Here is a 15,386-nt window from a genome sequence, read left to right as displayed (position 1 = left end):
CAGGTCAATTTACTTCCATTACACTTTTGGGCTTAAACCAAAAGATGAAGGTTATTTCTTTCTCCATTTCCTGCATTAATGAACAATACGTGCCTTTCTCCGTAATACTACTCTTCTTGCTTTGATGAGTAATACTGTTTCTCATTGCACAAAGTCCACAAAAACATGTAAAAATACATATAATGGTTCACAGCATCATAACACACCTCTCAGCAGAAACAGGAGATTGTTGTGAGAAGCAATGTACGGCTGGATTTTGCAGTGTTAGAAATACTGTCCCTAAAATCCAATCCAATACCCAAGGATGTGAGTGAAGCTGTTGTATTGGCTTCAAGGGCGCTGTGGATCAAAACCCGTGCTCACAGGAAAAGTAGAAAAGGGCCAGCTAGAAGCCTTATATATGAGATAATCGTGATGGCAGCAGAAACCCGCAGCTGATCTGCCTTTAACAATATCCAAAACACTAAGCCACGACACGTTTTCCAAAAAGACAAAGGTCTTTCAATCTCCAGCTTGCCCTGGAGTGAGGAGAGGAGAGGGAAAGGCGTAGGCTGCCAGCTGCTGAGTGTCCCATTACCAAGCTAAAGGGATCACAGCAGTTATATCTGCTTCACCAGCCCAGCAGGAGAGAAGAAGAAGGCATCCTGGCTCATGCAGATTCCGCAGTAACCAGGCACCTTGCCAAGAAAAAATTGAGAAATAGCAGTGATCAGGAAATACATTTCATTAGGAGAGAAAAGGCCAAGAGAAACAAAGTACAACACCAGTGGCTTTGGGTACAGGGAAATAGGTGTTAAATGTCAACATATACATTCCACATAGGTCCCTCTGCTTAGCAGGGGCTGAGTCTGGTATCTGGTAGGACTATTTCCCAGCTGGTGTTCTTTAGTAATGTCTTTTCCTTTTTTTTCAGGGTCATTTATCTATATATTGCAAAGTAGAATAAGAAGAGTAAAAAATCAGTTAAAACCAAGAAAGCTACATCTTCTTTCAAACCATCATTTAGTTAAATGGAATTGATACACAATATTTGAAGATGAAACACACTAGTTGAAATAAAAAAAACCAACACAAAGACACTCAGATGTTCAGTAGCAGTTTATACTTATCTGAATGACCCAGAGTGTATGAAACTTAAATGGGAACAAGTGGGTGACATTTTCTTTAGTTCAGCTCCTACTGGGAAAAAGAAAAAAGGAGTAGTTGTACTCCTTCACAGAAATGTCTTTCAAGTTGTTCGCCTCATGGTAAAGATTCAGCTGGAAGGAAAGTACGTGTCAGAGGCAAAGCAGAAGATTATCACTTACAAAAATATATACCCAAAACAGAATAGTGACCCGCTGACATCTACAACTAAATGTGCATCAGTCACAGAAAATTTTACTCCAGATGAGATTTTAGTTATGTGAAGTGTGAGGTTTAGCACGGTGCTAGAAGCCAACAGAGCACAGACTCAAACCTGGAAGACCTTCTGAGGGTAACAGTAGTAGCATACACAAAGATGACATCTTTTACCTCTTCTGGTGTCTGCAACATGCAAAGCCTAAAAGGTATGAATTGCTTCAAAGTGTTTATGAAACAAGTTCAGAAGCTTAAAGATCAACTAACATCCATTGTAAAAGACACTGAACAGATTCTGTAAGATGAGAAACCTTTCTTAAGAGATATGAGAAAGGGATGTCATCATTATTTGCCAACATGACTGAATCACCGGCTGTAAGAATTAGGCGTGATAATCAGGATATTGTGAAGGATTCCACTGAAAGCTACATGTCATTAGACTCTGATGTTTTGCTGTACCATTTGGTGTCAGTGAAAGCTATTCCATTCTTCAGACTTGTGCCAGGATAGAGACATTCAGAGACATGAGGTTTACAAAACTGAAATCAAACTATTGCTCCCATGAAAAGTTAAGGGATAGCCATGTGGGGAGCTATCCTTCACAGGCATTTAGCAGCTGCAGTTTAAAAAGTTTGGGAAAGGTGTGGGGAGGCACCCGAGTCTTCCAAAAGAAGGCTTGAGAGTCCCTCACGTGGGCAACAAGGAAGGGTGGCATGGCCTTTGAAGAAGTTTAACGAGGAGCTGAAGACACTGAAGTTTGCTAGTGGAAGTTGAGTGGCGTGAAACTGGAAAAATATGCTTTGGTTAAAGAAAAACGCGCTTTCTGTTGTGAAGGCAGATCAAGTTATGAAAAGGATTTCAATGCTGTGGTTTCCTGCAATAGCAGGGGAATTAATGAGATGACCCAACAGGTTCTTTCCAATTTCCTGAGCCTCAGGACTTCAGTGCAAGCCATCTTTCTTGGGTTGAAGAGAAGCTGGAATCAAGTCTCAGGGAAAGTGATGACCAACACAAACCTCCTCTTCTCTCACTCCAAATGTGAGGTCAACTTCGTTTGACTTCAACTTCTTTAACCAACTCAAAGCACAGCTGTGTGTTGTGTTTATTTTTATTGTATACGGTATCCCATATAACTCATTTTCCACTAGGCACGTCAACAGAGCAAAAAAACCACACATGGTTATATCTCGTACTTCTAGAAAGCACTATACTGTAAAGGGCAACAGTATATGCAACTATGGAATAATACAGGTCCACATATGACAATTTTGATAAACTTCTCTTACAAAATAAAGATGTTTTGGAAAATTCCCAGTATTCATGTGAATTTGTATTTTATGAAGTCAAGGTTTCTAGTATCCCTGGTTTTGGAACAGACGGCCGTTGAACTCTGAGCCCCAGGTCTTCCAGATTCCTTACTGTAGAAGCAGGTATTGAAACAGCCAGAGAATTTCTCCCAAGGTGCAGAAATATTTAAACTTGTTTACCTCAAAGATTTTGAACATCTGAATTTTTACCAACTACAACTTTTCACAGTTTCTGCTACATGGAAAATGCTGATGTGCTAATGTCTTAATGCAGAAAAACACCATGTCAAAATATGGGTATTTCCCATCAAGTGGAAACTCAAGGTTTTAACGACTCTATTTAGAAAACTGCAAATCCTCATATAGTAAATTATTTCCACTTATCTTGAGATCAGAACACTATCTGACAAAGTAAACCATACGTAAAGAGCACACATTTAATTTCCTAATATGCTTTCCTCAAAAGTGAATGAAAAGAGATTCTGGCCAAGATTTTCAAGCATGGGTGCTTAAATATAGGCTCTTAGGCCTAAATATAGGAGCTTAAATGAATGCTCTCATTTTAAGAATTGCTGAGGTCCTACAAAGTTAGTAAAATGAAATGAAGTCAGTAATTGTAAAATTCAAGCTATGAATTTAGGAGCCTATTCCGAGGTACCCTTTTCTATACTTTTTTTTATCATGATGTCTTATTTTTTCTGTTTCAAAACTTCTTATTCTTCATCAGAGTTTTGATCTGCTTGCTTAAGCATTTGTGGCCCATTCTTTTCAAATAGCCACTGCCAAAGAGTCAAATACAAAAGTCTACAATTGAAAAAGGGAGTAGTGAACCAAGACTCACTCTTCCCTTCTGTATTATTCCATAGCTCAATTGTTAGCAATTCAAAAAGCAGCTGCTTGGTTGCACAGTTCTCTCTCTGCAACAGAGGAATTTTATTTTCTAAGAATATAAAAAGGTCAGTAGCCCAGGGGGTTTATTTCCAAAACCTATACTTTATTAAGGGAAGCACAACAAGGTAATACCTTTTATATCTGTAACAAATGGTTACAAGAACTTCAAACAGAAATTATAAAAGGTAGCTTGGGAATTTTTTTTTTTCCTAATGTCCATATGACAATCCCTCTCTCATACAGGGAGAATTTTAATGTGAAAATCATTGCAGATTTTTCATACCCCTTCACATCCAGTATTGATTAAAATGCTACCCAAACCATTGGAGAGATTTTAAAGATGCACTAGCTGCCTCATTCATGGATCTTTTTGTTTTGTGTTAATTTATAGAATCACTTGGGGAAATAATAAGAGATTTCATGGGCAGATTTTTTTTTAAACATTGCTTCCTCCAGTATGCCTCCATTGTAAGGACATCCAGAAAATACAAGAAGTGTGTATTATCGATGCGTCTATATGGATCAGAGAAACCAGTTCATGCTTTTATAGTTTTTGCCAGAAGAATCTCCCACAAAATAGACTGACATGTTAGAAAAGTTGGAAACAATGACAGAGGTTTAAATTCTCAAATTAACTCCATTAAGGCAAAGTGGTCTCCATGGAATACAGCCATTAGATTACATAAGCTTTAATTACCAGACAGTGTTGACTTGTGACTCTTACTTGGAAATTACATGTCATCCTTTTTATTTCATTTAGATTTTCATTTGGTTTGCCTTATTCTACTTGTTGTAAGAAAAAAAAAAAAGTTTATTATGCATACAGCAATCTATAATACAGTTTCATATTCCAATCTTAATGCTTAGACATATGCTTAACTTTAAGGTTATAAACAGCCTTCTTAAAGCAAAGAGGCTACTCCGTATTAGAAAGCATTTGTCTAGTTGACTGGATTTATTTACACTACAAAACCCCACCACCATTACTCTGCCACTATTGCTGTAGGATAGATCGAGCGTGCAGATAAAGAAGTAATCACAACGACTTCTCCAAAGAAGAGGGACTAACATGGCAGGGGGGGTGGGGGGTGGGGAATGCAAGTATTAGCTGGGACAAAAGAGAAGTTAATTCTTCACAGATTCTCAGGTTGACCTTACTGCCAGCAACACGCTGTAATTCTGTAATTTTGTCCTTTCTTTGTTCCCAAATGAAACACGGTGTTTAGCATGTCTTTGGAAAAGGTAAGAGTACATTAAAAATCATTTTAGCTCTTACTCAAGTTAAGACTTACCTTAGCAGAGACAGAAACGATCTTCGCAATATGAAACTATAACTCGTGGGCTGTTTCTGTGGCACTCTAAGCTTTACAATTTTCAGAAATGGAGTAAAACATTGAAAATGATCAATGTAACTTGGACCAGTAGTTCCAAAAGTTTCAAGGAGAGTTATTAGCCACAGGACACTGCTTCAGTTTAGAAAAAGAAATGCAGATGCTTTTTGCATACTACTATATGCACTGTTTCCAAAAACACTTGCATTTCGTTTTGCCCGTTTGTCCCAATATCTTTAATTTGTAGTGTTTAGTCTTTTGCTTTGGAAAAACTAAAGTTAAGTTGCACTTAAAACACAGTGATAGGAGCTTGGCTGTGTTTAACTGGCTCAGAGAGAAATTTTTTTACCCCTGCAACAGGTTTATGAAATCTGTCATAATTAGGAACTAGATGCCCAAGAGAGGAAAGCAGGAAAGTTGCAGACTAGGACTAAGTACTCATTCTACAAGCCTCTCTCCATGCAGCACTGCCAATGCATATTTATTAGATTTTGCAAACCCTGCACTGTCTCAGCTCTGCTGAGTCTCCTCCTGAGAACAGACTGCCAGTTATGTCAAACTGGGTGTTAAAAGCTGCTGGGATTTTGTGGCTTGAGCATACGTTTTCTAAAGACAAAAGTGGAATCAAGCTCCTTTTCCATTGGGAATGAAACGCATCTCTGAACTGTGGTGTTCTTGTAAGGAATCAACCACACCACCTCTTTCCCATCCTCTTACCACTCTCTGGAACCTGAAGACAGATATAGTTTCTCAAATGGTTTGAACAAGCAGCTTGCCTACGTCGCACAATATATATAGTATGACTAGAATCAGAAATTTGCTTTTTTAGACCTGGGGAGAGCTGAAATGTTCAATATGCAGGATTTGCTGTACATTCATGGAAGGGAGAAGAGACAGCGCGCTCCATCTGTAGAAACTCCTGTAGTTTTTATTCTTAATGACCCAGCACCCCTGCTGGTTTGTGTCTCTCTACGTAGCACTCTAGCTCAAAGTTGGGAGTGTAAGAAATATGTTAATGCATGAAGGGAAGACAATTAGACTGACATGGCCTCCTTTTCTCTGAATTTTTTGATTAGAGAAGTAAAGAATTCCCTACAGAACTAGGGAATTTTGGTACCTCTTTTTGTATCAAAATGCACAGCTAAACATGCTTTAATTACTAAACTAGACAGAAATGCTAATAAAAGCACATGACATCTCCATGAATTCCAGACAGATTCACTGAAATCTGTGCTCTTTCCACAAACACCAAGTGCAGCAGGAACAGGCGAGGATATTAAGTGTGGTTGCTTTGAGGGGCCAGTTGTTTGATCAGGGGATTGTACTCATCAGGGCGTTGCAGGGCAGCATTGAGGTGCAACGCTGCAGCTGCCCAAGGAGAACCCCGGCTATGCCCAGCTACACAATAACCGCTGTGATTTCTACACAAACACCTTTCAATTATACAACAGGCTCTCCTACACGCTTGTTACAGGCAAATTCTGCACCTGCTGTGTCAGGTTTCATAGAATCACAGAATTGTCTAGGTTGGAAGAGACCCTTGGGATCATCGAGTCCAACCATCTACCCTACTCTACAAAGTTCTCCCCTACACCACATCCCCCAACACCACATCTAAACATCTCTTAAACACATCCAGGGATGGTGACTCAACCACCTCCCTGGGCAGTCTATTCCAATGCCCGACCACCCTTTCTGTGAAAAATTCTTTCCTAATGTTCAGTCTAAACCTACCCTGTTGGAGCTTGAAGCCATTCCCTCTTGTTCTGTCATTAATTACCTGTGAGAAGAGACCAGCACCAACCTCTCTACAGTGTCCTTTCAAATAGTTGTAGAGAGTGATGAGGTCTCCCCTCAGTCTCCTCCTCCTCAAACTAAACAGTCCCAGTTTCGTTGAACATTCATCACAAGAAACTTCAAAAAAGGAAAAAAAATCATCTCTCTGACAGTATGTTTGGAGGCATGGTTGTTCTGTTCTTGTAAAACTATGTTTGAGGTTGAATGTGGTGATCCTACAAACGAAGGACCAGTACCCTAACTTCAGAGGTTAGGGTAGAACAAGCAAACTTCATCTCCACTGGAAACATACAGTCCTTTCAGATGTCTGTTTTGCGTGGCTTATTGGACAGTGCCAACTAGGATGCATTCCCTGGTGAACATTTAGGCATTAGAAGAAGAGACATCTCCATGCCTGTTTCCTGTCATGAAGCATCCACTATCTGAACCAACCACCTCCAATTCTCTGACCTCATTCCTCCTAATGCAGTATCACGACCTGTCTCCATCCTTCACTCCTACAATTAAATAGATCCTAGCAACTAAAAGCAGCCTTATTTCCAAACATCACAATTTTTCAAGTGCAAACTAGTCTCCAAGATAACCTTGTTCGCACATGGCAACCAGTGCAAGGAATCTTGGTTCTAAATCAATTTTCAGCTTTGTTGTTTGTTTGTTGTTTATTCTCCAGCCTTCTTCACCATTGCCACTCCAAAGAAAAAGATCCAAGAAAGGAGTGTTTCTGAGGCACGGCCCTCTGCACATGTAGCCATAGCATCAACATATGCTGAAGAAGCCCGTGTTTTATAGAAAATAAGGAAGAAAAGTCTGTTAGAAGCTCTGTCTCTTCTTTGAGAACATCTTCCCTTTCTAGCGAACAATTTAATGCCTTGTGAGAAAAGCTAATTCTAGGCAGGAACGGACTTCGATTTGCGTTTAAGTATGTTTTGAGCAAACAAGTGAGATACATTATCTTGAAGGTAAATAGCTGTACTAAAGTTTCATTAGCTATACTGGACTTTATCTTGATCACCTCTGCTGAGCTAGACAAATCTTTTGAGATGAGCAGTACTGCTAGCCTAACAGCAAATATGTTCTTGACAAGGGCAAAATCCACCAGACGTGCAAATACCAATGTCAATTCCCTTTGTTTTGGTTTCATATTCTTATTTAGATATATTTCCAAATTACATAATTCCATCACTATATGGCAGAGTTGTTTATGTTTGCTAATTGCTCAGATGAGTGCCTTATGTAAAACAGGGACATTTCCTTTAAGTAACTCAGAAAGAGACTGTTTAAACCTTTGAGCTGAGATTCCTATTATTTACAGAACATTTGGAAACATACAGATTAGAGTCTTCTCAAAATGGATGCAAGTACTAGGAGAGAAAAATGGTGAGAAGCTAACCACTAGGATAACTCATGTCACCATAAAAATGCGCATTTGCAAGAAACCCTGTAGAAGCAACAATCAAAATAGACCACATCCTTGCAATATAAAGCCAGTTTATACTGAATAATTCAGAATTCTAATTGGAAATAGATACAGTTTTAAAATTTAACAAGATTTTAACATTCAGAAAAATTCTGCACAGAGCATGATACACGTTTTTACTGTTATTTTGGTTTTGTTATGTTTATTTTAGTATTGTTTTTCTGCTCCTAGCCTTCGTCTAATGTGAACATGCTACTTCTGGAAAGAGTTGCAACAGCTATGTGTTGACAGTGAAAGTTGCTCACGTATTTTGGAGAATTTCCCCTCTCCACCTGCACCCTAGCCAACCTCTTAAATAATATTTATTGAGTCTTTTTTTCACATCGTACAAGGCAAGCATTTACGTTCTTTTACAAAGCTTACTAAAAACAGGTAAAAGTTAAAATGGTGTACTAAAACCATTGTAAGGGAGTGATTACTAAGGGCATTCCAACACAGGACTGGAGGCAAACGTAAGGAGCAAGGTGGGGGACTGGAATGCCCCACTGCAGCTAGCTATAACAAGATATTAGCACACGACATGAACAACAGTCATCCCCCTGGTATAAAATTATCATTCAATAAAAAGCAGCGTATTGAAACTACCTCCTTAGTAAACTCTTTACACTCTATGCATGTTTTATTAGCCTGTTTTGTCCTCTTTGAGTCAAACAGTCTGATCACTTCCCTGTTTTAATCCACTTTCTGCAACACTGTTGAAAAGCATCGCTGAGAGATATTACTAAACTGGACAAGGGATATACGCATATGCCCACACACAGTTTAACACCATTTCTCTTTTTCTGGAGTTGCTGTTTAAGTGAATTGGTCATTTATGCCTCTCAATTTTGGGATCTAACTGTACTCCATGTGCTAAAACCAGGTTGCAAAGCCTTCTGAGGGGCTACAAGTAGCCCTTCCAAAGCCATAATAAATAATCTGATTTTAATGAACTAATACTGACTATAGTAACAGGTTGACTTTGAAAAATAAATGTCTAAATGGGAAGCTGGGACAGTCAACTAACCAGTGTGTATTTATGTGTATAGCTTTCAAATTACCATCTACACCTGTGCCATAAACTGATACAAGAAATACGCTAAATGAATACAATGCTGTTATTACGATTATTATTATTATTATTTTACAACATCCAGGAGTGTGCAGATGCTTTACAGTATAGATAGACACTACCCCTATTCCCACAACGCAACAGGGGTGGCAGGAGGATCTCTGATCTCTCTAATTCACTGTAGAAATCTTTACACGGGTGAATCTATTTGTGGTGGTCATAAATTTCATGCTTCCTTCCTTCCAAAGAAAAAGCAACAGGACTAGCTTATGAAGTAAGTAAAAAGAGCTTACTTAGCCATAATCAGATATACAATATACAAGAAAAGAAAGTACCTTTACCTGTGAAATAAGACAGACTTGACAAGTGTGACAACATCCCGACTGGCGTTGTACCCTGCACAAACAATGGCAACGTGGATGGTCTGTGGGAGAAAAGGAACAAAAAGAATAAAAATTAAAGCCTGCTCCTGTGTTCTATCATTCATTAAGGAGAGCACATACATGACAGTGCTATTATTTAGTGCGGTGATTGTTAAAGATTTGAGTGGGCGTTTTGCAGCTGTTTGCAGCCCACTTGAGGCAGTTTGTTAAAAACATCTTAATTGAGTTATAACACCATCATCATTCCAAAGTCATTACTATCCCTAAATTACATCAGCTGTCTGAACAGAATTGCATTTATTAGCTAAGAGCATATGTGTGCGCATGTGTCCAAACGCACATACCCATTTAGCAGCACACAAAATTCTGAGTATGCAAATATGCAGACCTTTCAACCTTCTGAAATGAAGTTTAAAATTATGTTGGATAATTTGAAGGAGATAGGCTCTTAGAAATTTTGCATTATTTCCATCTGAAGGACAGCTACTAAGGAGAGGGAAAGTAAGCTCTGATGGATGAGCATGAGTGGTACAATTGGTTTGCCAGGGGCTGGGTGTATCCCAGGACACGAGACAGTGAAGGGCAGGTGGCCGCTTCCCTGCTTGTGACTACCAGTAAGGGCTGCACTGAGCAGTGTTAATGTGAAGTTAAATACAACCCCACACACACGTTCTCCCCACCCCAGCACCCTTGGTAAATTACCACTTATTTGGTGCCTTCTTACCTCCCTTTTAATATGAGGCAGAGGTTTACTCATCTTTTCAAGAGGAAAGGGAAAATTGAAAAGGCGCTACTAGTCATTATTATTAAGGTAGTAAGTAATAATTTGAAAAATGCTGTGAAGTTACTCTTCCCTGGTTTTAAAATTAGCCACTGCTATTCCCTGGGGAGAAAAGAAAATTATTCTTAGCCAATTTTGACTCCAGCTTCTGTATTTTTCTGTTTCTTACTGGTCACAAAAATGAAGGAGTTTACCATGCTGGCAGCACAAAGCTGTGACTGGGGCCACAGCTGTGAAACTGCAGGGAAGCCTTATTTGGCTCCCATTTGAAGCTTGGTTAGCTGGTTTCTCGCACACACAGCTCTCATTTTCCACAGAAAGCCCACCACGCAGAGAACAAATGAGGAATTCTGCCTCCTCAGATAGTCATAGATGCCCAAAGTCTGGCTTGTAACAGAAGCAGATTGGCACAAGAGGTGGCATGTGTTGGCCCTGTCTGAAGAGTCCATAGCCCCATCCATTAACATCGCCTGGTACAGGGCACAATTTGAATGATATGACTGCCAAGTGGCTGTGCCATTGTGCAAGCCCAACATGAACATCGCAGCTGCCTCAAGCCCTAGTGTGCCTCACAAGCTGAGGCACATTGAAGATCTGAGGTTTTAAGAGGACTTGAATTAATAAGGCAACTGTCTGTCCAGAGAGGTGTGAGAAAGAAGACTGCAGTACATTTTGGCAACAGGTCTGTGAGGTATTCAGCACTTTAAATTTATGTTAAAGTCAATGGGAGTTAAGCATGCTCAGCACTTCACAAAAATTGATTGTGTTCCTCTCTTGTGATAACAATATAGTGATAACAATAGGGGAGAACAGAGGCCGCTTATTGACAACTTTTATTGCAGTAGTGGTTTGTACCATACTTACGGGCGTGGGTTCCTGTGGGTGCACAGATTCCCAACATTGCACACACTGCCTCCTCTCTGGTTGCCACACGGTCTTTCTCAGGCTTTTGGAAGACCTAAGATCTTTCCCTTCAATGCCAATTAAAATCATATTAACTGAGAATGGTTTCGTGCCTGCTTTAAACACTTCGACACTGGACCAGAAACAAACATTTTATAGGTTTTGACACAATAGCACTGTCATATCACTGTCGACATCATTTTATACTACCTCTACTTGTCAGAAAAGCTCTCCTACAGCCTCTCCTTCCACCTTTCAAATCTCCACAAAATCAGAGTTTATTCTGTCAAGGACTTCCCGCATCTGTTCCCCTTTTCCCCTGCTCTTCTGAATGTCCGTCTCTGGTTTAGAGACACAGGCATCCATATACCTTCTGCTCAGCCTCTCTGTGGTGTTTGATACTATTTATCACTTCTATTCCTGACTGCAATCACCTATAGGAAAGAGCAATAATCCTCAAAGAGCACAGAAACCTAGTCCTTTTATTCCAAAGTTTTTGCCCACAGCATGCCTCAAGATTCAGTCTGTTCCTCCTTTTCTTGATTCACTTTCCTCTCTCTCATTGTTTAACTGTTAAACAAAACAGTGGGAAAACGGGTAAGTCAACATGAGCTCAACAACCTGAACTGTCTACAGATGTCTGCATCCTAATGAAAAAAGTTTTATTTCCAGTTTTCTCCACGTTTGTTCCAAATACATGTTTGGATAGAGAGCAGCTGGCTGTAGCCACATCCTGATAAGACAGTGCAATAGTGGCTGGAAGAAGGAAGCACTTCAAAGAACTTACGTCCTCCTGAGTATACTACTTTAAGCATCAGATCCCAGATTATTAAACTGGTCAGCAGCATCACAGCTCTCTCAAACTCCTTGTTTTCTATCTGCAGATGGCTAGAAGACTGTATCCCCATCCCACCAGAACTGGCCACTGTGATTCTTGCAACCTCTGGACTCGATGACTGAAGCTAACACATAGAAGTGGAGCCAGGTAAGCCAAGAATGTTCCAACTTCCAAAACATGCAGCAGCCTGTCTGCTTGGTCCAATATGTCCCTCCAAACATCTCACACCAAGGCTCTGCCTGCTACGCTTGCTCCTCACTGTTTGCAATCCATAATAATTCTAGTTGTCAAAATCTAACCTGGATATTCAGAAGTCACTAAACTGAGCTCCTTGAAAGTGTCCATCCTCCTACAATGCTCTTTTTCAATTTAGTGAGAGGCATGTTCATCACTAGTAGATGTTGCAAGAAGTCTGGACACAGTCTGTTCACTGGAGCTGCTTTTAGACAATGGAACTCACTGCAGCAACAGATTAAATGATGATAGATCTTGCTTTCAAGACTATGAATTTTTCTGCTGCTTATACATACAGATATGAACACTTAATAAAAAAACTCCATGGAAGATAATCAAGCTGTTCTACATATAGACCGGGGATCAGGGACACAAAGAGAACTTTTTTTTTATTTAAAATAGTTTAGAGAGCACTCAGGCCCAGGTACTGGAAAGGCGTTTAAGGAAGTTAAGCTTCTTTAGGAAAGGGAGTTTAAATAATCCAAGGTTTGTGCTAACATGGTTAAAAAACTATCACTTTAGCCACTACAGACCAGGAAAAACTGCTTTTGAAAGCAGTATTTCATATAAATCCACGCTGGGGTAATATTAATGGGAAGAAAATATTCAAAACCACATGAAGAACTGGGCCTCAGATCCCACTCTGACGAGGAGTCTACGATGCCTAGAAAAACAGATGTTATTTTTTTTCCTCTTCAGGCTACTTTTTGGAATGGTGAAATAGTGATCTTAACAATCTCTAATTAGTTCTTATAGCTAAAAATAATCTTTAGTAAAGCATTTCATACTTCAGTAATTTTCCAATAGTATTTGCCAGGCGTTCCATTGCAGTTACTTAATCCTTCATAAATAACTGTTGAATGTGGTTAAGAGATACTAAATGCATGTTAAAAAAATGTAAATATGCTAGAAATGTTTTCCAGAGGCAGGTAACATCTGCTTTTCCTGTGTTTTACAGTGCTTAAGTTGGTGGGGGGTTGTTCTTTGTGGCTCTGGATCACTACACAGTTAACCCTATTGAGCAACACTGTTTTGAACAGTAATACAAATATGACTCTGAAAATGCTTCCAATGTTAAGTATTCTGCTAACCTACTAAATGCTATACTGCTAATTAACCATTTTCTAATATATAATCGCTTTTCTGAAATATATAAATGAACTTAATTCAAACTAAACGCCCAGTTTATGGAGGCACAAGCTGGAAAGATACTGGAATAACATCATAAGAAAGAGTCATATAATTCTGTTCGCTTCCATCAGCATTACGCTCTTCTTCTGAAGCCTGTCGTTTGTGCCTACGTCTCTGTAAGGACTACTCTTATTATATTTCCAAGGTTTGTGTTAAAATTGTCTCCTATTGGGAAGGCATGACAGGGATCTGCTCCCTCCAGGGATGAGGCCCTTGTTTGGAACTCTGACTTTTTCTTGCAATATAATGCTGGTCCGTTTTATAATATCAGAAGAGCTCTCCTGTGATGCAACACAGTAGGAAGCTGTGGCTGGAATACAACAAACCCACTATTTTTTGATACAGATCACAATTATTATCATACAGATTATGCTTTATCAGGTATTTAATGTTCAATCACTGTAAGCGCACTTTCAAATGTTTTAATCATCACTAAAGACCATCCCAAATTAGATTCGGAAAATGTCAGTTTCAGTAAATCTCAAAGAACTGCCTCACTGGAAAAATCAACCTGTTCCTAGCTCTCTTGGTCTCTCCCAGGGCCCCAGTCTTCTTCTCAGGACCCTTGCCTCTTTCTGCCCAAGTTGCTGACTCTTGCTGTGATATATTCCAGGGTCAGAGGCTAAAAAAGATTCCATTTACACTGCTGAAACACTGAAAGCAGAGGGTGAGTGCAGTCAAGATACCACTCACTCAAACATGGAACCAGAATCTACAGTAATAGGATAAACGATGAGACCTCTGGCAAATCTGATAATAAGGAAGTTTAATTTTAACTTCCATTGCTGTTACTGAATTACTGAGTGAATTCCTTCAGAAAAAGAAGAAAAAGTTATTTTGTTATCAAAATAGTGTGCAGTGAGATAGGGGGTTGGCAAATAAAGTGAGGTTTCGCATTTTATATAACCATTGCCTCCAGCACAATGCTAAACCCCACTGAGCAAGTAAATTTATTGGCAAAACACATTATAAACTGAAAGGCCACTTAAACTATTCCTCCTTTAAGCTGCTATTTTTGTGTCCCAAATTGGTTGGCACATTGAACAACCAAGAACTAAGATTCAGCTCATCACTGCTTGGCATGATAATAAGGAAGAAGCGAGTTTTGCTTATTGATGGCCTGAACCTTCCTTTATTAAAAGAAATGCCAAATGCTTACGAGGAGGAAAATCAGACCCTCATTATTGGGAGGAGGGAAAATGACAAACAGACTCCTCCTTTTCCCTCTCCTTAAAATAATGGTGGTTCCTTTTTACACACTGACAGACAAAGATGTCCAACTGGAAAGCAATAATTCATTTTTAAATTATATTTGATATTTGCCCATTAAATAGACTTAATCTGAAGAGATAATTAGGACTTCTTTTTCTCTCCCACTTATTCTCTTTCAACTTCTATCTTCCCAGTGGCAGAAAGCAAGATAAAAGGTGATACAGCATTACCCTCTTTGCAGAAATAAATGGAGGAATTATTTTTGATATCTGCACCAGCTGGGATTGGCACAAGGCCTTTAAGCAAGACTTTTTGGTTTGGATCTATCCATATTCGGAACTGTCATCATTCAGCTCTCTGACAACTACATAGCTGGATGACACCCACAAAACTACTGGCATAAAATGGGGAAAGCCAAACCAAAACAACCCCCCGAAACCTTCTTAGAAAGAGATCTGTTCCCTGCAGCTAACCTCACCTCTGGTGCACGGCTCACGCAAAGCAGGTAGTTCCACAACAGCCTCCAGATACACTCCTGAAAGTGACTCAAAAGCTCAAAAGCACAGGCTGGCTCCGTAAGCCACAATTTAATTAATGGTAAACCCTGAACTGTTCTAGTACCGATGCACAAACAAAGGACTAAGGCTTT

General features: G+C 39.5%; 1 protein-coding gene across 3 annotated transcripts in view; it reads right to left on the bottom strand.

Annotated features, from left to right (window-relative positions):
• The window catches only part of LARGE1 (LARGE xylosyl- and glucuronyltransferase 1), a gene marked incomplete at its 5' end in the record, with an annotated part of 201,293 nt that overhangs the window by 130,060 nt on the left and 55,847 nt on the right, over positions 1–15,386 (bottom strand). For all 3 annotated transcript variants that reach the window (XM_082495721.1, XM_082495723.1, XM_082495722.1), the window contains one exon: positions 9,537–9,619. In XM_082495721.1, coding sequence (XP_082351847.1) covers positions 9,537–9,619 — 83 coding nt within the window. The remainder of the gene's footprint in view (positions 1–9,536; positions 9,620–15,386) is intronic.

Source organism: Vanellus vanellus (assembly GCF_965231255.1).
Source record: "Vanellus vanellus genome assembly, chromosome: 1".
Classification (NCBI taxonomy): Eukaryota; Metazoa; Chordata; class Aves; order Charadriiformes; family Charadriidae; genus Vanellus; species Vanellus vanellus.
Note: the sequence above shows the minus strand (reverse complement) of the source record. Positions and strands in the feature narration are given on the sequence as shown.